Source organism: Microchirus variegatus (genome assembly GCF_963457635.1).
Source record: "Microchirus variegatus genome assembly, chromosome: 4".
Taxonomy (NCBI): domain Eukaryota; kingdom Metazoa; phylum Chordata; class Actinopteri; order Pleuronectiformes; family Soleidae; genus Microchirus; species Microchirus variegatus.
The window spans coordinates 5,209,440-5,232,839 of NC_139805.1; the positions used below are offsets into that span (position 1 = coordinate 5,209,440).

The 23,400-nt window shown below is 39.8% G+C and overlaps 1 protein-coding gene across 1 annotated transcript; it reads left to right on the top strand.

Moving 5' to 3' along the window:
- Positions 1-1,918: 1,918 nt before the first annotated feature.
- cp (ceruloplasmin) lies at positions 1,919-12,822 on the top strand (the record flags this gene model as incomplete). The annotated part of the gene is made up of 24 exons (XM_083887744.1): positions 1,919-2,064; positions 2,897-3,141; positions 4,439-4,651; positions 4,960-5,130; positions 5,247-5,338; positions 6,272-6,434; positions 6,525-6,663; positions 7,060-7,199; positions 7,439-7,579; positions 7,676-7,720; positions 7,816-8,030; positions 8,276-8,426; positions 8,530-8,742; positions 9,715-9,919; positions 10,014-10,153; positions 10,263-10,391; positions 10,506-10,612; positions 10,709-10,764; positions 10,904-10,975; positions 11,185-11,276; positions 11,369-11,508; positions 11,602-11,658; positions 12,604-12,709; positions 12,797-12,822. 24 exons carry the CDS (start codon positions 1,919-1,921, stop codon positions 12,820-12,822), a joined length of 3,204 nt encoding a protein of 1,067 aa, XP_083743870.1.
- Positions 12,823-23,400: the final 10,578 nt, after the last annotated feature.

The window sequence follows — 23,400 nt, forward strand, 5'->3', positions numbered from 1 at the left end:
ATCAATGAGCATGTTCATATTTTTATTTAAAAGAAAAACCTATTTTGTTTGACTGTCATCACAAAGCACATCAAAGTGCCACTTCTGTTCAGTGTCATTTTGTAGTTTCAACTTTTATACACTGTGATGTCACTGTCGTGGCTTTGAAACGTAAGTGAGAGTGTTTGTATTCATTTTTACAGTATTTTGTCTTTCAGATTTCTAGTTTTAGTGACATTAAAAGGTTTTAGTGACATTTATGTAATGGATGTTTGTTTGTTTGTTTCCTTGAATCAACAAAAAATGTTATGTCTATTCATACACACTTTGAAAGATGAAAACAAAAGCTATTTATATTTAAACCGTCTGTAAATGATTACACTGAGCTGCACTAACATAGACAGCCGTTTGAATGACTCTGTGGTGCGTGCTTACGTGTATACATGCTTTTAATCCCAGTCCCATCGTAATCGTAGCAAAATAACTATCTGCTGTTGTCCATTTGCTTTCACAGACAGAAAGGCAATATTAGCTTGGTGTGTTGTAATCAGGCGGCTGATAAAAACCCCCTGTGTTTTCCAGATTTACAGTGTTACCTGGTCCATATCAGGACCCAAACTTGAGTAAATGTTGCCTCTGACCCTTGGAAATCAGCCAATTTAAAAGTCCCTTTTTAGTCTTTGATATTAGTATGCATGATCTGCACGCCTTAAAATACTGATAAACCAGTCTTCCGTTGAGTTAATTAATTACTAAAACAGTTATATTACATTACATTACATTACAATCCCAGATAATAACAGTGCAGAGGTGCGATTTTCAGATTTTTTGAGAAGATGGAAATAAGCTGCCACGCTTATACCCATTTTTATGTTCACCCACAAACACATCTTTGTGAAAACTGTTTGGTTAATATTAGTGCAGGGTTTCTCAATAATACGTATATTGGAAGCCATAGGAAGCGTTAAGAGACTGTTATTTCTGCAAAAGGAGGATGCACAAAATGTTTCTTTTTTTGGTGCCTAAACTTATGCACATGCCTAAATGTGTTTAAATAATTCTTGCACACATTCTGTAAATCGTATAAACTTTATTTCACTACACAATATCAATGTGTTTTTCTCCAATATGATATATTTAACTGAAAAACGACCAATGTTCTGGAAAAGGTATAGAAACCTGGGTAGGCTCACTATTTTGATTGCATTTACTTGACCGATCATAGATAGGGGCAGCGTTCCACAACACTAAATATTTGTTTTCAGTTTTTCTGTAGATTCTGTAAAGTTAAATTTGAAGAGATTCCTCTGGTTTTTCATCCATTTAAGCCCTAAATGGATGAAACACGCCCTCATCACTCTAAAAGGCACTTTTGTCAGGAAGTCAGCAGGAATTGGTCTGTTAGGGGAATGAAATCGCTCTTTCTTTAGTAAAAAAAACAAAAAAACTCTTTGCTTTTAAACGTGTCTCATTCTCAACAGAGAGGGTGCAAGGACCCCATGAAAGGCTTTGTTAAACTCTGGCCCAAACCCATCTGGACCCACCGCTTTGCAAGTGGGGAATGCTCTGATAATAAGCTGAGTTGATTGGTTTACCAGCAAACGATGACCAGCACTATAGTCTCAGGCTTGCTGTCTTTTAATTAAATGTCACAAAGTAAAAGTTCCTGCTCTTGTGCAAGTTTAGCCTAACGATCACATATAGGGTCAGTCGTCTGGTAAGGTGCATGGCTCAATCCCTCTCTGAAGGTCAGTGACCTCTTTGTCCCGCTTGGCTTTTCCCGAAACAGTCACTCAGCACCAGGTATATAAAAACACACAGAGGGTCGAAAGTCTCTATCACTGATCTGCTGTCAGCTCACTGCACTGTCTGTCATCTTTATCCTCAGCAGTTGTACGATCTACAGCGTGTGTGTGTGTGTGTGTGTGTGTGTGTGACAATGTGGAAAGTGTTGCTGTTGAGTTGTGCAGCTGTGTGCGCCTCTGCGGCAAGGAAAGAGTACTTCTTCAGAATAGAGGAAGTGTCGTGGAACTATGCCCCAAGTGGGATGAACATCATTCATAACCGCACCCTGGACCAAGATGAGTAAGTACATATAATTACTTGAATGTAATTAAGTTGCATTATTAAAAGAGTACATACGTAAGTACACTGACTGAATTGATGTGGTTAGGTTTTACCTTTGTCGCTAGAGTAATCAAGCACAACCGACTTATTAGTTGTCTAGGGTGCGGAACAGACTGTCAGCCAAACAGAATTCCATGTTAAACAACTTGGGACACAAATGCAAATTGCCTCCTTTAGGCACTGTGTGTAAGACAAGCACTATTTAATGTTTCATAAGTGCCAGATGAATGCTTGTCATTTTTACCATAATAAAAACCTCACCATTACTTTAAATACACACCTACACCTGTATGATCACATTACACAGTCGTCATCACGAAACTACTGATTTGATTTGGACATCTCCAGGTCTGCATCCCTGCCTCCTAAATCGGCTGTGTTTGTGTACAGAATGTCATTTACATTCATGTTCCGTACAAACACTGACAAACAAAGACATTGGTGGACTTTGGTCCCAGTGTGTAGGTCAGGGTGTGTGTGTGTACCTCAGCAATCCAATTTTTTAACACTTGCCACAAATTTGTTGTGGTATAGCAACACATTTTCCTGATATTTTATAACTGCTTTAACTGCTAATGAGGGTTATTTTGTTAGGATAAGGACTATATTACGCCATCTTAAGCAATATGAGGCAAATTGGTATTTATGAGTCTGAGCTATACACATGAAATCAGATTGACTTATCAGTTGACTGATCATGTCTGAAAAGGATTTTTGAACTCATTTATTTTTCAACAAGCCTTACACCTGTCACTGATTCCTCTGTATGTCTGTCTGGATAACTCTGTAGAGAAGCCTCAGTTTTTTTAAAGCAAGGCCCACAGCGGATTGGCTCAACCTACAAGAAGGCTTCGTACAAGCAGTACAGTGACGCCACCTATAGGACAGAGGTGCCAAAGCCGGACTGGCTGGGTTACATGGGCCCCATGCTGATGGCTGAGGAGGGAGACACACTGATCATCCACCTGAGGAACAGTGCGTCCAGGCCTTACAGCATCCATCCTCATGGACTGAACTACACCAAAGGCAATGAGGGTAAGGAATCAGTGCTGTAGTCACATGTGTTTTTGTCAGTCTTGTATAAAGTGCCTAAAGCGAATACTCGAGTAAAAGAACAAGTATCTTACCAAAAAATTACTTTGGTAGAAGATGAAGTGACTTTTTATTTTTTTTTTTTTTTAAATAAATAATATAACTTATGTAAAAGTGTTTAAGACTATGACATTTACTGTACTTAAGTATCAAAAGTATATATAATATAAAATGTATTTTGTACTTTTTATTTCATACTTTGCATGGTAGCTCAGTGGCAGGGGGAGTTGTCTTTCAACTGGAAGGTTGTGGGTTCAGTTCCTCACTCTGCTAGTCTATATTTGTCCTTGAGCAAGACACTTAGTTCCAATTCCTATCTTAACCCTCAAGCTCAACCCTTAATCTTAACTGGCCCTCAAAACCAAGTGTTGAGGGATATTTTGACACTTAGAAATGGGACACCCCTTAAATGCAGATACGTCTTCAGACTGTAGGGGGCAGAATAACGGGAAAGCTGTGTCCAGTCTGTCAACTCCAAAAAAGAAGAAGAAGAAGAACACATTTACGTCACGATTATTTATTACGATCCGTTTGTCAGTCAAGTTATTAGGTTGTCAGTTAGTTATAAGATGATACTCATACAAATATTCAGCTGACAGTTACCACACACCACGACTTATTGAAAAGTAAACGATAGCAAACGATCGCTTCTCCTCACCGGCCGGCTATTGATCGTAAAATAAAAAATAAATGTTAAGCAACAATGACGTCAGTAATCCATAATATGGACCTAAACCAAGATAATACAATGGTAATAATTTTTATATCTCTATTAACAAAGATTAATTTGTAGCGTACTCGTTTCGCTGCTTTCGAGGCCATCTTTGTTTGTCAAAACACGCACTGCATTCTGGGTAGCCCTTGCTCCCAAGGGTGGTCTCGGAAAATCTCAATATTGAGGGCGATACAGCCCTTAAACCTTGCCCCTCAACTTAATTTTTCTGAGAATCGGGACAGCACTTGCACTAGAGGGAGAGCGCATTTTTGAGATTGAGGGTTAAGATTGAGGGTTAAGCAAGGAATTGGAATTCACCCTTAACCTCATGTTGCAGCGTGTGAATGGGGAAATGTCAAAACTGTAGTGTCGAGCAGCTCATTGAGCCTCTATATAAATACAGACTATTACCAATTCTCTTTTAATTGTATTTGTAACGGGTAACAAAGGTAGTGTGAGGAAATGTAGTGGAGAAAAAGACATGACAACACTGTTTCTTTCTGCTTTTTGTGTCCGTCCCATTAGGAGCTTTGTATCCAGACGGTACTGGTCCAGAATTGAAGCGCGATGACTCAGTGGCTCCAGGCAGAACAGTGACATATGAGTGGACACTTCCTCAAGAGCACAGCCCAACATCAACGGACAGCAACTGCATGACCAGGTTCTACCACTCCCATCTTATGACTCCCAGAGACATCAGCTCAGGACTTATAGGACCCCTCATTGTGTGTAAAAGAGGTACTGCAACCTTCGAGCATCTACAATTCAGAATAGAATCATTTCATATTATCTGTATGTAACTTTGTTATTAATAGAATAGCAATAATTGTAGTCAGTGGACTAATGGTTACACTATTTCCCAGTTTATTTATAATAAGTATAAAGCAGCCTTAACAGGTAAAGTACAGTGTTTAACAAATGTGTTCGACCATCACCCAATGTCAGGTTTATGCCACTAAAATTGGCACCTGAGCATACATTAGTACACTTTTCACCACCACATCTTTGTGCACAAATACTGGAGACAGATCCCCCCTCTTTTATAGGAACTCTGGACACCTGGATATCGGCAGACCACTACGTGTATGCTCTGCTGTTCATGGTGTCAGATGAGAACTTCAGCTGGTACCTGGATGAAAACATCCGGACAAAAATCAAAAATCCTGCCTCGAATTTGAAGGAAGATGACGATTTCATTGAAAGCAACAAGATGCATAGTGAGGAAACCACAGCAATTCCACAAAATAATGATAATAATAATAATAATAATAATAATAATAAAAAAAAAATCCATATGCAGTACATGTGGCATAACTCTCTATGTGTATTGCAGGTATAAATGGTTTTCTGTATGGTAATCTACCTGGACTGAGCATGTGCCAAGGCAACAAAATCCACTGGCATATGATTGGTTTAGGGAATGAGGTAATTATTATTGACACTTTTACTCCTTATAAATGTGCATTATTCTAAATGTAATATGTATTTGGACAGCTTTGTCCACCAAGCACATTTATGTGTGGAGTTTGCATGTTTGCTCCTCACGTGCACGTGGGTTTTCAACGGTTTCCTCCCACAGACCAAAAACTTGCAGCCGCTTATTACAACACTCTAAATTGACTGTATAGTGAATGGTTAGTGTCTATGTGTTGACTCTGAGAGGGACTGGTGACCTGTTAGTGGTGTGCCCAGCCTTTAGTCTTATTATGTCAATTGGGATTAGCACTAGCCCCACACAACCCTCACATGGAGGATGAATTGGAAGACAGTAAATGAGTCAAGTATTCAAACTACTCGTCTAGACTCATCAGCCATTTTGCAGCAACTGTGTGCCTAAAAGAAAAGATAATTGTTGTCCCTCCACAACAACCTCCACATATGATGATATTTTCTTGGAATACAAATCTGATCTGGTTTTACATGAGTTTACATCATCTCTTACCTAAAAGATTAGGAACCCATCCATCCATCTTCTACCACTTTATCATCCACATGAGGCTTGCTCCACGGGGGGGGGGGGCGTGCCAATCCCAGCTGACATAGGGTGACAAGCGGGGTCACACCGTGGGCAAGCTCGCCAGTCCATCACAGGGCCACACAGAGACAAACAGCCATTTACTCCCACACCTACGGTTAAATTTGAGTGTCCAATTTCGCCTAATCCCCAAATGTGCATCACGTCACACACGGGGAGAACATGCAAACTCCATGCAGAAAGTCCCTTGTTCTGACCAGGTCACGAAGCCGGGTTTTCTTGCTGCAAAGGCAAAGGTGCTAACCACAACACCAACTGTGATCCTAGATTAGGACCCATGTAATGTAATGTGAAAGTAAATAATAGTAATATATCTTCAACAGGTGGATATACATTCAGTTCATTTCCACGGCCAAATCCTGACAACTCAGAACCACCACACAGACACAATCAGTCTTTTCCCAGCCTCCAGCACAACGGCTGAAATGGTTGCTGATAATCCCGGTAACTGGCTTATGGAGTGCTCTGTCAACGATCATTTAATGGGTGAGGTTTTGCACTGATGGAACTCAGAAGGGGAGACGTGTCAAGTGTGTTAAGCTAAAAAAGTTTTTTAAACATTTTTGTTTCATTAAGGTGGAATGCAGGCTTTATTTGAGATCAAGAAGTGTTTCCCCAACGTCCATAAGGCCCGGCCATACGGTGAACTCAGAGAGTTCTTCATCGCTGCTGAGGAAGAAGTGTGGGATTATGCTCCTACTCTGCCCACTGATGGGTTGGTTACTGAACACACACTTCACAGAACTGAGTGCCTGTATACGGCCAAGCCTTTCTTTGCCTATTTCAAACATGTTAACATAAGTATCACAGTGATGCTTTTATTATATTACAAATATAGTACATTTTAATTGAGAATAAAACAATATTTTACCTTCAAATTAAAGGGTTCAAGGGTCTCAGTATTAGCAGTAAGGACTATTTTATTCATCAGGAAAATCATGTTCCCATCCTTTTTTTTGGTCATTTTTATTACCTGTGCAATAGTGATGTATTGCACGGATTATGTCATGGACATCGTGTATCACACACACATGCATGCACGCGCACCTACACACACGCGTTTCACAGTAACACTGTATGTATGTGTGTGTCTCTGTGTGTGTGTACGCAGTGAGGCGGACAAGTTTGTAACCAAAGGTCCAAACCGTATTGGAAGCAGCTACAAGAAAGTCCGCTACGTGGAATACACCGATAACACCTTCCTGACGAAGATGCTTCGCAGTCCAGAGGAGCAGCACCTCGGAATTCTGGGTAATTCAGGCTGTTGTGTTGGTGGCACATCATTTGGATTTCTTTAGTGGTCCTGTACATTTACTAGGGACGGGAATCACAGTGTACCTCATGATATGATACACGGTCCACGATACCAATAATATCACAGAATCGTTGTATCGTGATATTATTGGTAGCATCATGATATCTGTCTAACTGAAGAAAACAAAACATCCATGAAAAAAACACGTGTTTTTTTGTATCACTCTGTTTTTCAGGTCCCGTGATGCGAGCTGAAGAGAAAGACACTATCAAAGTGGTGTTTAAGAACAAAGCCAGTCGGTCTTACTCTATAGAACCGCATGGGGTGCAATACAGTATCGAGCAGGATGGGACTCTGTATCACAATGAACTGGAAGGTAAATACACACATTTTATATGCACATTTATAAGCACATTTATATGCAACAAAGCGTAATGCATCACACATCTCATTCAACCACTTTTCTCTTCAGAGTCTCATACAGCAAAAAAACTGCGAGAGCTAAAGAGAGAACCAAGTTAGTTCATGTCCTTCAGTTCCAGTCTTAGTCAGCATGAATTAATGAAAGCCTTGTTGCATTAACAATTTGTGTTATTATGTTTTTTTTTTAAGGAGTAGTGACTCCTACCCCAGCTGCTCTGGTCAGACCTGGGACAGTGCACACCTATGAATGGATGGTTCCAGTGGGTGCTGGTCCAGTGCAGGGGGAGGCCGACTGTCTCACCTACCTCTACTACTCTGGAGTGGATCCTGTGAAAGACACCAACTCTGGTCTGGTGGGACCGCTCCTCGTCTGTCGAGGGGGAACACTGAAGAAAGGAGAACAGGTGAGAACAGAGGAGCAAGCCGAAATCTCCAAATCAGATACAAAAAAAAAAAAATCAAAGAAGAAGACACGTAAATCACTTTCAAAACCCCTTTTGCAGCATATATAGAGCAGTATTTCCCTGAGAAATTGGTGGAAATGGTGATACGATGGTTCGAGACCCTGTTGTGTTAGTTGCTCTGTGTCTTTATGATGCGTGAATAAGAAGCTGTTTACATGAAAACCATCACTCGCCTCCTCATTTAGAAAAACTACGATAAAGAGTTCCACCTCATGGCCACAGTGTTTGACGAGAACTTGAGCTGGTATCTGGATCACAACATCCGGACCTTCACCACAGCTCCCACTACTGTTAACAAGGAGGATGAGGGCTTCGTGGAGAGCAACAAAATGCATGGTTTGTAGGAGCATAGTGATCACTGAACTATTGAACCTATAAAGAGTCTTCAAATGTGTCAATATCTGTATTATATATTATAATAACTGTGTTTATTTTCTAGCAATCAATGGATACGTGTACAGGAACCTCCCGGGCCTGACGATGTGCAAGGGGAATAAAGTATCGTGGCACCTGTCGGGACTTGGGTCTGAGAAAGACATCAACAGCCTTCACTTTCAGGGAAACCGCTTCATCTATCGCCAGAATAGACGTGACTCCATCAGCGTTTTCCCTCACATCTCTCACACTGTGACTATGGAGCCGGACAGCATGGGTACACATGTTACACATGCATATGAGCATCCACCAGCACCATTATAATGATATAATATTATTTTTAGGCAACTACATTAGTGTTTTAAACCACCACCATCTACATAGTTAAATCTTGAAATCTTTAATGTAGTGGAAGTAGTCATTTCTGTGCCTAATTATAGTCCACAACCACATGTTAACTCTAAAACCTCATTTTCAAAAATATAACAAACAAAAGCACACACACATATACAGTTAAATGTTATTCTCTGTCCAGCGAGAAGAAAAAAAATAGGCCTCAGCAGGATATGAGTCACAACTGTAAAATAACTGCAGATATTAACTTCAAGCATTTAATGAGGAATCTGTGTGGGCCTGTCAAAGACTTCGTACAAACTGCTGCAGCAGCAGCCGATTGGATCAGAATGTCTTAAGTGAAAAAGCACCAACTCAAACGTTGGCTATAAGAATAAAAAAAAACAAAAAAACAATGTATTTACTACCTGTAAATGCAGTTGTAGGAGTCTTATTTTATTTGTAAGACTTTCCTCGAACCACTATGGGGTTCTATTTAATTTCTTATTCTGCCTGAGGCTGACACCGGCCTGCTGGGTTATTTGAGTCACCTGTCACTCCCAGGTGTTGCCGATTGAAAGGGTTGGGTTTAGATTTCATTTTGATTTGTTTGATGGAAATAGAAATATGTCCTTTGTTTAAAGGAAATGGAAAATACGCAGACATTGAAAGACAATAAATCGCTGATATCATTTCGGACACTAAGGAAGAATCTGATTGTGATTTATACCCACCTGCACGTAAAAAAAAAAAAAACCTACCAGCAAACAATCAGCAGCCAGTTGTGCCACAATACAGGACTTACTCTATGGCCCTTTTCCACTATGTCCCAGTTGCATATCTTACATACTGCCTCTTTAATTCGGGACAAACTGCATGGTTTGAACGCACGTTTGCCGTTTGTGTTTTGTTTCAGGACATTTTGAAGTAGTGTCTCCTACAGTGAGCAATTATCGTGGTGGGATGAGAGCCAACTACACAGTAGACAAGTGCAGTTTCCTTCAGCGACAGAGCGAGACCATGCTCCACTCGAAAACATATTACATCGCTGCCATGGAAACAGACTGGGACTATGCTCCCAACCGCACCTGGGACAACGAGGTGTACCGTGGCCACGAGAAGTATATCACGCCTGCACATGTACTCGTATTGTACTTTCTTTTTCTTCTCTTTTTTTTTTTATATAAAGCAACTTGTAAACATGTCTCTTTGCAGTCCTGCCGCTGCCTTCCTTGACCAGGATGGTGGATTGATAGGCTCCCGTTACAAGAAGGTGGTGTACCGACAGTTCACCAACAACAAGTTCACGAAGCAAGTGGAGAGAACGGCCGATTTGGAACACCTTGGGATTATGGGTGGGCAATAAAGACACAGAAGACTTACACAGGCACCGTTATATATATATATAACAAATGATACAGTGTGGTTGGTGTAATGGCTAGAAAACCTTCGTTTCTCTCTCAGGTCCAATGATTCATGCTGACGTAGGAGACAAAGTCAAGGTGGTTTTCAAGAACATGGCATCCAGACCTTATTCTATCCATGCCAGTGGAGTCAAAACAGAGACCCCCGATGTCTACGCCACCAAACCAGGTACACACAGACAAAACCAAGTAACAATGCAAGTGGATTACAAATAAACATTTCTTTTCTGGTTCTGGCTCTACTTTTTGTCAAACATTCAAAGTATATGATTATTTTCCACAGATGAAACTCACACCTACTATTGGTACGTCACAAAGAACACAGGCCCGACCGCAGAGCAGGAAGATTGCACAGTGACGGCGTACTACTCCACTGTAGATGTTGTCAAGGTACTGTAAGACACACGCACACACACACGCACACACACACGTGCACACTCACAGAGAAGCATCAACACATCAACATGTCTTTGTTCTGTTCTCTAGGACCTGTACAGCGGGCTGATCGGGCCGCTGGTGATTTGTCGCCGTAGCTGGGGCAGGTGAGACTTTCTAAAGGCAAACACTGTGTGACCCCGCATATTATTTCTGACCTGACCAGTGCATGATTTGTAGCATGTCACTTAAGCTATGTGAACTGTAATAAAACACTAAAATGCACTTTTAATAACTTGTTTCCAGGACTTTGGGAATGAAGAAGGAAGTAGAGGAGTTTGCACTGTTGTTCCTTGTCTTTGATGAGAATGAAAGTTGGTAAGTTAAAAAAGTCTGATTGTAAAACTGATCTTTTTGAAGCAAAAGCACAATTTAAAATTGCATTCTGACTTGTTTACCAAAAAAACACTGCTATTTCATTCGTCAAAATTGTTTCCACAGCAGTTCTGTTTATAACACTGTTGCAGTAGAACAAAAACCGATATATTATACAGAATACAGAGCTAAAACCTTGTTTTTAAATGCAGGTATTTGGATGAAAACATCAGGACCCACATCAGGAACCCCCGCGCAAACTTAAAGGATAATGAAAACTTCATAGAGAGCAACAAGATGCATGGTGAGATAAACATACACATACTATGGAAAGCATAAGACGTTTTTCTTGACACAAAAATCCTTAGAAAAATCTTATTTCCAACATTCTTGCAGCTATTAACGGTCACATGTACGGCAATGTCAATGGTTTGAACATGGAGGTGGGTGATAAGGTGTACTGGTACCTGATTGCAATGGGCAATGATGTGGACATACACACTGTCCACTGGCATGGACACACTGTGGAATATAAGGTAAATACATGACAATGCCAATGCAGTCACAGCTTACAAAAGTGATGAATAATATGAAACTCATTGAAAAATATGTTTTTACCCTCTTTACAGCTGGGAGGAGGTGCTCACAGTACTGATGTGTATGACTTGTTTCCAGCCACTTTCCAGGTAAAAACCTTAAAATCTCCTTTAGAGCTTGTGGTCCATTTTGGTTTTCCAGTTAACCCTTTTAGTGCTCATGTGGTCCATCTTTGGTAAATTGATGTGGCAAATCCTGTGTTCTGATTTATTTCAACGGGAGTAGCGATGATTGTGCAGAAGTCACAAAATGTACTGTCTTTCTTTTCTTTTTGTTCATAAACACGAGCCAAGCGAAACTTTGAACTGTGATGTGTTTCTAAATTTCACAAATTCGATCCGATTTAAAAACATTTAAAGGTACAATATGTAGTATTTATGGGTTTATATAACCCAAAATCCACTTTTTTATACATATTATGTGCTCCTGCATTGTCTAGTCGCTGTATAATAGTTTTTGTTTCATTTTCGTAATGTTTCAAAAAGTCATGTTAAATAACATGACCGCGGACCGCGGTTGCATAGCCACTGTTAGCAGCGAGACGCCATGTTTCTACCGGAGCCTGTAAGGACAAACGCGAGAGAACAAAACAAGCGTCTCTTTACTTGTAGCGTGAAGTCCCGCCTCCTCTCTCTCCGCTTCGTCTGCTACGGCCGCGGTAGCTCGCCCTCTCCCTCACCTCACGAACCTCATCTGCTGACACGGAGAAAGACGACGAGGACGACATTTGACCAGCTGAGGATACCGTAGCGCTCAGGGAAGGGAGGGGGTGAGCAGAGCAGCAGGTCTTTGTTGTAAATTTCAGCCTCTCCTCTAGATGGCACTATAAACTACTTATTTCCCCTTTAAGTACTTTTTGCTCAGGTGTGTTTATATAGTAAATAAAAAAATCATTACATCAAATAGCCTGTATGTTGTGCTGTAAAAAAGGATATATAAGACATTCGAAATTGCACATTTTTATTGCCTCTGTTTATATGTTTTAACAGTATGAGCAGTGAATGACGTCGTGTTCTCATCTGTTTCTCTCTCAGACAGTGAAAATGCGTCCTCAGTATGCTGGTACGTGGCTGGTCCACTGTCACGTCCATGATCACATTGAAGGTGGCATGGAAGCAGTTTATACTGTCAGTGAGAAAGGTAAGACAACAGGGAGCTAAAGTCATTCTGTACATGAGCCAAATGATTATGAAGATAAACATGTTTGTTTTTTTTTCTCTTCAACAGCAAAGAAGAAGGGGATATTTGGCTGAACAATCAACATTTACACTATAGTCCACTAACAATATGGTCATAACTTTTGAATAGGGAGGTGAGGTTATTGTAATACCTTCTTATATCTAATGTAATTTTCAGCTCAGTAGAAACAGTGTTAATAATCTGATATTACAGAGATAATACAAAAGCAATTCTACATTATAATATAGATTACCATATAACACATTTGAAATTCAATATCCCTTATGTCCTAAATTATTAAAATAATAATTCTTTTTTCACTCTTTTTTTTTGTTTCTTTAACCATAAAACTACTTTTTTATTCCAAAGTTAACAGTTAACCAGTAGCCATATTCTTACTGGACTGGAATATAGAATGATACCACAAAGACACATTCACACCTAATAAAACAGCAAAAAATAATCCAGTGGCAATACATGGGTTTATAATTGTCTGACATATATTATTGTGTACTAAAAGTGTAATAATGTGCTTTGAACCATTAAAAACTTGTCTCCCCATGTCAATGATCTTGCTCGTCTTAAAAGTAAACTTTAAAACTGTCAGGTATTGGCTTAGAAAATGGAGAAACATTGGCCACAAGCAAACAGATTTCTTTCTGGAGACTGTGTAAACATATTGTTGTTGTGCTGGCCTGTGACCAGAAGGTGGCACAATAGGACAGAGGTATTAATGTTACACTCCGTTTTTCCACTTAAAAAGGAGGTTTGGAGCTACATGTCAGGGTGATGCAACACAGAGACTTTGAGTGTGTCAGTGCCTCACAGATGGAACTTTAAAGCAGTTTGTCCACACACACACAGATGAGAAATGGACTTCAGTCAAGTGCTCCACCAATCTGAAGGGTGTCACGTGTTCAACATTACAACACATGGAAGCTCACGCTTCAGTTTTAGTACAATGTTAAAAAAAAACAAAAAAAAAACATACAAGTGCTTTTCAAAATTGGCAGTTATTTTTTTTTAAGTTAAAAGAGAGCAGAGATTGTGAAGATTGCCACACACACATGCACACCGAGTCTGGTTTATATCACTTCAGAGGACATTACATTCATTTCCTGAAGAATTACTCTAACCTTAATCATATAACTCCTACTGGCCCAACCTCATCATAGTCGTACAACATGTTTCTGCTGACTTTTATTTCCGTCCCCATAAGGAAGACAAGTCCCCATAATGTGACTGTGTAACATCAGTAATACCTGGAACACACACACAGTGTCTCAGCAGCCCCCTGGGGTTCCCCGTTAGTAGGAAAGGAAGTGGACTTTTAAACGATTTTGATGAAATGTAGCCAATGCCATCTCTGATCTAAAACATCCACTGACTCTCGATGAAAAAAAACAAAACACTGTGTTTGTGTGTGAGGCTCTAAAATCATCATACACCAGGGAAGAAACCATGCTCAATCACTGTCTCAAACATTTATTTATTTTTTTGGGACATCTGAGACAGCAAGGTTCGGCCATAAAAACACACATGTTCAGTCTTAGAGAAAGAAAACTTTCAGTGACATTTTTACTGATAAACACCACAAACAAAAAGAACAACATTAATATTAACTGTTGAAAACCATTAAAAACACTCACCCCCACCTTCATATTTAAGAATTAAAGCTACTGACTGCACAGCCCCTCTCGTTTAACTTAATTTCTTCTTCATTTAACTGTGAATTAATTTAACAACACCATATTCAATCTTCAGTTATTCTTGGTAGGGTTGACTTGGTACAAACACAAAGAGAGCACTCATCACTAATCCTAATACTTCTCTCTGCCTAATGTAAATATCTAGTCCATACTGTATTCTGGAAATTGTTTATTATGTACACTACATTCTACTCTATTTAATTGTGTATATAATCGTCTTAGTGTTAATATCTTTATGCATGCTTATTATTTATTGTCCTTATCTTTACTGTCTTGCTGCTGTAACACTGTGAATTTCCCCACTGCGGGACGAGTAAAGGACTATCTTATCTTATCTTATCACTTATCTTACTTGGTAATGTCCAGACTGTCATCAACTGGCAGAGCACTGGGATTTATGTAATGTGTGTGCATTCATGTGTGAATGCTGCTAATCAAATGGTTTCAAAAGCGTGTATTTATCACCAGAATATAAACACTCCTTGCAAAACTCATTACATATTAATTTAATCTCTCATTCACTTTATTTCAGGTGGTGTTGAACCTACCTGAGACAGCAGGCCAGAACCGGCAACACCAGTGGGTCCAATCTGGCCTCCATGATGGATTTGTGAAATTTAAAATATTATATTTTTCAGTTACAGATTTTACCTCTAAAATCTTGGGCATATTATTGTTGAAATTGCACTTAAGATATTGTAGAGTATTCATAATCAGTTTTGGAAATGTTACTTTAAAAAGCAATTAGTTAGAGTTACTAGTTATTTCACCAAAAAACTGAATTAGTTACCGAGTCACAATCCACCCCCTCTTTAACAGAAATTAAAATCAATGTTCAATTACTTATGATACATTTGAATATTATAATGAAATGGACACCTAAAACAATAAATTACTCACAGAGACAGTGTACACAAAATTTGTGTACACTGTCTCTGTGAGTAATTTATTGTCTATCTAAACTATTATTTAGTTTAGATAGACAATAATATTATTATTATTATTTAGAATAATCTAAACTATTCTAATGTTGCTGTGGGACGAAGTGAGTCTAACATACTTGGCTACCAGTTTGTTAAGACAAAACTTGTGAGGCTGAAAAAACAAACTTCCGTTTCTATTGCGTGGCACTGTCTTCCTCTCCTTCACTTTTAATAGGAGTAGGAGTTTATTTATTCAAAACAGGGGCAATGCACAAAAAAACATTCATCTCGTAAAACAGAACATACATGTATTGAGCCAGGTTATAGCAATTCTGCTATAATTTCTACCTGTAGTCCCTGGGCAGGTAAGAACAGATGAAAGAACAACAATATTAAAAGATATGACAGAATAAAAACAAGATGTGCTGGCCATTGTATTTTAAAAGTAGACAAAACAAACAAAAACAGAAACAGGGGAACGAGAGCACCAGGTCATGAAGATGCACGACGGAGCTTTGCCCAACGGCACGTACTCTCTCTTATTTTCATCACACACACAATCACAAGCATTCAAACACAAGCACATAGATAGGTAACAGTCCAACTATCCCCATCTCTAATAACCACACTCACACCCCTATTAATAACCATACACATACACATACACATACTCACATGACTCAATGCAATGTGTGCAAAATTTAATTACTCAATAATCAGCGCTTTGATAAGCATAAGAATGTGTGGGGGTTTGTACATGGGATAGATTCTGTGAGAAGGGCATTCCACTCATTTCATGGAAGCGTGTGGCGTTCAAAGATGTTTCATTAGGTCGGAATTGCTTGACACCAGCATGGAGAAGCACTTTTTGTCCAGGGCATAATGTGCATGTATAAATGATTTCCTTTCATTTAATTCCATTTTAATTTTACGGAAAAGTAATGGCTATACTTCCAGTTCAAGATGGTTTCTTTAGGATTAGGATTCCTGTTGTCGATCGTTTACTCACTTGTGTTGGTGTGTGTGTGTGCGTGACTACGCTTGCTTTCATTAGTACCACGGTTTATTTTTAATGCCGTTACTCCCATCACTGTTCATAATATGGTTATAATACTTAAGGGCAATGGTTGTTGATTATGTTATTATTTGACTGGTCTTGAGATCAAATTGTGCTGTATGTGGCCTCTGAACTTAAAATTAGTTTGACAATCTATTTAGAGCCTGTGTGTTTCCTGTTTGTTGTGCAAACTGCCCATGTTGGAATATCACGGTAAAATGTGTACAAAATGTTTGTGGCACATGACAATTTTTGCTTCTTGTGTCCTCACCATGACTTGTATCATCCTACTCTGCAAGACATCGTAAATCAGTTTCTAGTTTGAATGGTTGCTTTTTTGCAGTTTTCTTGAACTGAACTGTGGATTATAGGTCATATGTTAAAGGGACAATGTGTATTATTTATGGGTTTATATAACCCAAAATCCACTTTTTTATACATATTATGTGCTCCTGCATTGTCTAGTCGCTGTATAATAGTTTTTGTTTCATTTTCGTAGTGTTTCAAAAAGTCATGTAAAATAACATGGTCGCGGGCCGCGGTTGCATAGCCACTGTTAGCAGCGAGACGCCATGTTTCTACCGGAGCCTGTAAGGACAAACGCGAGAGAACAAAACAAGCGTCTCTTTACTTGTAGCAGAAGTCCCGCCTCCTCTCTCTCCGCTTCGTCTGCTACGGCCGCGGTAGCTCGCCCTCTCCCTCGCCTCACGAACCTCATCTGCTGACACGGAGAAAGACGACGAGGACGACATTTGACCAGCTGAGGATACCGTAGCGCTCAGGGAAGGGAGGGGGTGAGCAGAGCAGCAGGTCTTCGTTGTAAATTTCAGCCTCTCCTCTAGATGTCACTATAAACTACTTACTTCCCCTTTAAATCAATAGCATGTTATCTAGGTCTTTTACTGTACCAGCGTGTTTTCTAATGCACCCTGCCCAGTGTCCAAGCCTCGAGAAAGCCCTGCCAGTGAGCTACTAAACTCAAAGCAATGCTTTGGTTTTGCATGAACGGCCTATTAGGACTGACACATTATCATGTCAGAAACAGATGGCGGTGCTGGTGCTCCAGGTCATGTCTGGAGAGTTATTCAGGGATGGAGTTGCTCAGTGGTTAAGACTGCTACTCCCATGTGCAGAGACACCATGGTCACAAGTTCAACTCCACCCCTGGCTGGTTGTGCTCGATTGTAAGTCGCTTTGGATGAAAGCGTCTGCTAAATGACTGCTAAATGTCTCCTGCTAAACTGGGGACGACAACTAAGGAATTCTTATTTCACCACATCCTTTCCGACACGTTCTTGCTTTCTCTCTCTCTCTCTCTCTCTCTCTCTCTCTCTCTCTCTCTCTCTCTCTCTCTCTCTCTCTCTCTCTCTTTGCCTCTCACTTTCTCGGATCAGCCCAGTGTGAGCTCCACCACATGCTGTGAGTAAGACATAAGTTGCATATTTAGGAGCTAAACAAAACAGATGTTTATTGAAGGCTGTTATGCCTGTAGACCTTTTCCCTACAGGGAGCAGCTTGCTCTTAATACTGGATAGAGTCAGACGGAATGAACCAAACCAGGATGACAGACGTCGGCAGTGTCAAGTTTTGTTAGTTTCAAAAACCATTTCCTGAACTGGCCAATTGAGCAGAGGCTCATCACCTGTTGAGCATATCCGATCACAATCTGATCTGATCTTCCTGACCAACTGTTCACATTATTGTGATCCGATCCGATCTCTGTGTGTGTGTCCATATTGACATTCTCTAGTCTAGTCTCCACATGAATTTCGATAGTTACAGGCCACATGTTACCGGCCTCAAGCCTAGGGGTACTCGGGCCGGTAGCTATTGTTGTTGCACAGTTATAAAGACTGTGGAACAATGAGAAACAACACGTTTTTAGCAGTGTGCGACTTCCTCAAGCGCCATTTTATTCTGCATCATATTATCAGAAAAATGCTTGAATCTATAAACAACACATATAAATAATAACAAAAGAAATGACAGTATACTGTGGCTACCTAGTTAATACACGAAAATCATCAAATGATTCTAACCACATTCAAAAATTACATAACTTTAATAACATGTCTACCTGTAGGCTATTTCATTCACTCCTGACACAATATCTCCATTTGCATGAACCAATATTATGTGGTGGCGACTATTACAACAACTACAGCGCCATAAACCACCATAAACTTATTAGAATCATGTCTCAAGTCCAATGCATCCAAACCCATTACCTGCACTTCACATTGTCTGCAGTGAAATCAATAGCTAAAATGCTAGCTTGCTACATAACAGACATAAATTAAGTTCAAACTCGGTTTTCGAACACTTTTAAAACCTCATTAACAAGACTGACTGTTTTTACAATGTCTAAGCAGTGTACTGACCAATTATTAAGTTGCTTTTCCATGTTTTACATACCTGTGTAACAATGAGAAACAACACGTTTTTAGCAGTGTGCGACTTCCTCAAGCGCCATTTTATTCTGCATCTTTTGGGAGGAGGATGGGCTTGAGTTAGGAGTTTTCTCACTGAACCTGGTATCACAGTGCCACCTATGGTCACAAAGTGGAATTACAAGCAAATGACCTGTATGGGAGTAACTTGGAATCTAACTGAAATAAATGAAAATAAAGAGAAAGAAGAAAAATAAAAAAATAAGGGGTGCGTGTGTAATACATATACTAATGAGAGGCTCTTTATTTCCCGACCTCTACACACACATTTATTAATTTGAAAAAAAAAATCAAATTGACTTCTGTCTCTCCGGATTCACGTCATTTTTGTTGTCATCGTTCGAGTGACGCAGAGTTCAAAGTTATATCTGAGTGATCGACACATTCAGATTAAAATGGATCTGTAAAAAGTCTGATTACCAAATAATAATTGTTTCTCTTACAACGGGCGGTATATAGCAAATGAACATTTCTTCATCAATCAGTAAGTCCAGTATTTCAATGTTATATGTTTTCTTAATCTGTGATGCCATTTTAAATCTTATAATATAATACACATCATACATGTAGCACATTAAAATTTTTATCAGTGCTTATTCACCAACTTCAGTGAACCTCTTTATTGGTTCATTTTCATGAACATGTTCACTCTCAACATTAACATGAACTAAATAAACATACTTGTAACTGTGTGATTCATGTGGTGTCACTTGGATGGTTTTAATAATGGGAAGATGATTAAGGATCAGACGAGAGCTGAATATTCATTTCCTTTACTTATCTCTCTGTGGGCGATGTTCGCCACACACTCTGGATGTTAAGATCACTTCTGACACACTTAAACCGGCATAGTTAAAATATATAATTTTATAAAGACAAGAGCTGCGGTAGTCGGTGTCAGATCATAACATGAGACTACATCTGTAATACATCTGTGAATTTCTCTGTGAGACTGTGAATTTGTGAATAAAGTATCTATCTATCTATCTATCTATCTATCTATCTATCTATCTATCTATCTATCTATCTATCTATCTATCTATCTATCTATCTATCTATCTATCTATCTATCTATCTATCTATCTATCTATCTATCTATCTATCTATCTATCTATCTATCTATCTATCTATCTATTCAAAGTTCACAAATATTGATTGAAGCTTCCTGTTGGGATTCTTGTAGTAACACATAAGGTTAAGGAAAGAAAAAGGACATATAAAACAACTGAGGACTATATTAAACTGTTATTTGTTTTTTTTTTATATGCCAGCTGGTCATAGAGTTCTGGTAAAAGAGTTCAAATAGAGTTTAGTAAAGGACATCTATGCACTCTGACATTTCTGTCCTCTGGAGCCAACTCTCCTGGTGCTGCACCACTAAGGAAAAACATCTCTTTTGTGTTGCTGTGATTGAACTACCTTGGGTTTGTTTGTTGCTGTCAGACTAGACTATGACATTGTGTGCTGGCGAATCCGGAGACTCTAACTCTTAAGACTTATGTTTTTGAGTCAACATTTAACAACAGGGGACCGGGGACTGAAGCAGCCTCTGCTGTCCAGATTGTCTTTCCTTTATATCTAACTGTTCTGCCCTTGCGAGAATGCAGCTGACTTCAAGCTTGGCAGATAGCTAAACAGTTTCTGAATAAACACAAGAGAGTCTTCAAGTATAGGGTTTTGATGTTTACTGAAGAAGATCTGTGAAACTGTAATACAAACAATAAAAATAAATGCCGCACCACTATGCATCTTTAAAGGTACAATATGTAGTATTTATGGGTTTATATAACCCAAAATCCACTTTTTTATACATATTATGTGCTCCTGCATTGTCTAGTCACTGTATAATAGTTTTTGTTTCATTTTCGTAGTGTTTCAAAAAGTCATGTTAAATAACATAACCGCGGGCCGCGGTTGCATAGCCACTGTTAGCAGCGAGACGCCATGTTTCTACCGGAGCCTGTAAGGACAAACGCGAGAGAACAAATCAAGCGTCTCTTTACTTGTAGCGGAAGTCCCGCCTCCTCTCTCTCCGCTTCGTCTGCTACGGCCGTGGTAGCTCGCCCTCTCCCTCGCCTCACGAACCTCATCTGCTGACACGGAGAAAGACGACGAGGACGACATTTGACCAGCTGCGGATACCGTAGCGCTCAGGGAAGGGAGGGGGTGAGCAGAGCAGCAGGTCTTTGTTGTAAATTTCAGCCTCTCCTCTAGATGGCACTATAAACTACTTATTTCCCCTTTAGGGGAACCATCTTTAACGAACCGGACCTCCACTTTTTGGACTCTGTTGTCTGGGCCTGGAAAGGTGTTAACTATGAATCCTGTAGGCCACCCATTACGTTTGGTTTGGCTGTCTTTTAAGAGCACAACATCTCCAACTTGCAGGTTGGGTTGATCTCTTCGCCATTTCCTCCTTGGCTAGAGTGTCGCTTGGTACTCTTGAAGCCATCGCTTCCAGAATGAGTCAGCGAGTCCCTGGACCTGCTTCCACTGACTCCGGTAGAGATCCTTAAGATCAAGGTCTCCAACTGGAGCAGTCACCGAGTCAACCTTTTGAGTTAAAGGCATAGCAGGGGTGAGCACATTAGGCATGTCGGGATCTGACGACACAGGAACTATTGGCCGTGCATTCATTATGGCGCCGACCTCTGCTATCAGTGTCACAAGAACTTCACATGTCAGACTGGGGGAATGCACCTTGAGCAGCAAGCCATCGAGGATACAACCAGCAACGCCTATCATTCTTTCCCAAACTCCCCCCATGTGGGATGAGTGTGGAAGGTTGAAGTCCCAGGTACAGCCTTCGTCTTTGAGGTAGGACTTAAGTGATGCATTTTCTGGTGTTAACCCAAGTTCTTTACATGCAACAACTTTGCTGGACCCCTGTTGACCGTGAATCTCCTTAGTGTGTTTATGAAGCTCGATGTTGACAGAGACTCCACTACCTCCATATGAAACGCTCTTGTAACCAAACAGGTAAACATGACAACCCACCACTTGCTTTCTGAAAGGCCTTCCCTTGTCTCTCGTCGTACATTATGACTCTCAGAGACCCTCTGATTAATTGACTGTTGACCTGGCAGCACCGGTCACGACGTAATGTTGATGTGATGGCTATATGACCTGCGTATTGTGTTTTATTTTGAAAGGGGGTTTAACATGGTTGAGATGGTAAGTAACGAGAAGAGTACGTCTACAGTGCGCAGTGGTCCAAGTACTAGTAGTGAAGTACAGGAAGTAAAGTAAGCCTCCAACATGGCGGCCACACCAAGCAATGACGTCACGTGCCCGAGCCCTATTAACTTTACACACATGATACATCAAAACAGAACACCATAACAAATACGTCATACACAAATTACTCAGCTACAGCAGGAAGAAAAATAGATTGTGAGTGGAGTTAACCTCTACGATGCAGGCTGGAACAAACTATCATCATCTGCAGAGACAAAAAAAAACCCTCAGATCCTCTTAAAGGCACACTAACAAGGCTAAACATGTTGTATTCTCTTCAGTCACTTTGAAACACACAGACACATTCATTTAGCAGCTATCACTGTTCAGTAATCTCATGTTTAATAGACCATCATGGTACACCACCTTATGTCCGCTCAACCCCAATCAGTCATAGTCATTTTTCTTTAGAGGTGGTCACACTGTTCCTGCCCACCTTAAAAGTAATCATGAATTCACTCCTGCGAATGGCTTAAAGTCATAAATAATTTGTGTCCTCTGCCATAAGCCTGATTACACTTAATGGAAACTATTAAGTGTTGGGGATTTCCCTTCTTAAATCCCCGCAAAGTGTTAAGAAGGATTGAGCGAACAATTAACCGAAGAATGGACAGATGTTTTGAGTGGAGACATGTTGGTTACACAGACACCAAGTGTTATTGATTTCCCCTACAGATCACCGGTCAACCACTTCATTTGCAGCAGTTTAAGATGTTGGACAGGAAAATCCCTGCTTCACTTCTGCTTTACTTCACTTTGTTAGTGATTCAATGCAAATTACTCTGAATCATGAATGACCACGGATCCTGGAGAGGTGCCAACACTGTTCACGTTTTGCAAATGAGTAAAAGTTGGTTGAGTGCTCAAATGACATTCCCAGAATTCGGTGCCATTTCAGTCCTCATGACATGATATGGTATATTTTGTTTAAAATTATGCTAATATTTATTTCGAAAATCACATTTTAAATGGTAAGAGCCTTTCCACCATAAAACATAGCAATATATAAAAAGGATGAATTGATTAATCAGATTTTATTGCAAACAGGCCAAAGTGATGTGTCCCCATTCATTTCAGTTTGCTCAAGTACTTACAATTATAAGTAAGATTTTTTTTTTGTTCATGATTGTTGTATAATCTTATTTGTCAATTTCCAGAATAAATGTTCTCTTTTTATATGAATTAATTTTTAATGCTTTAAAACTTCATAATATGTTATATGTCCCGGTGTTGACGTCCCCCCTGTTACTCTGATGGATAACCCTTTAAATACACC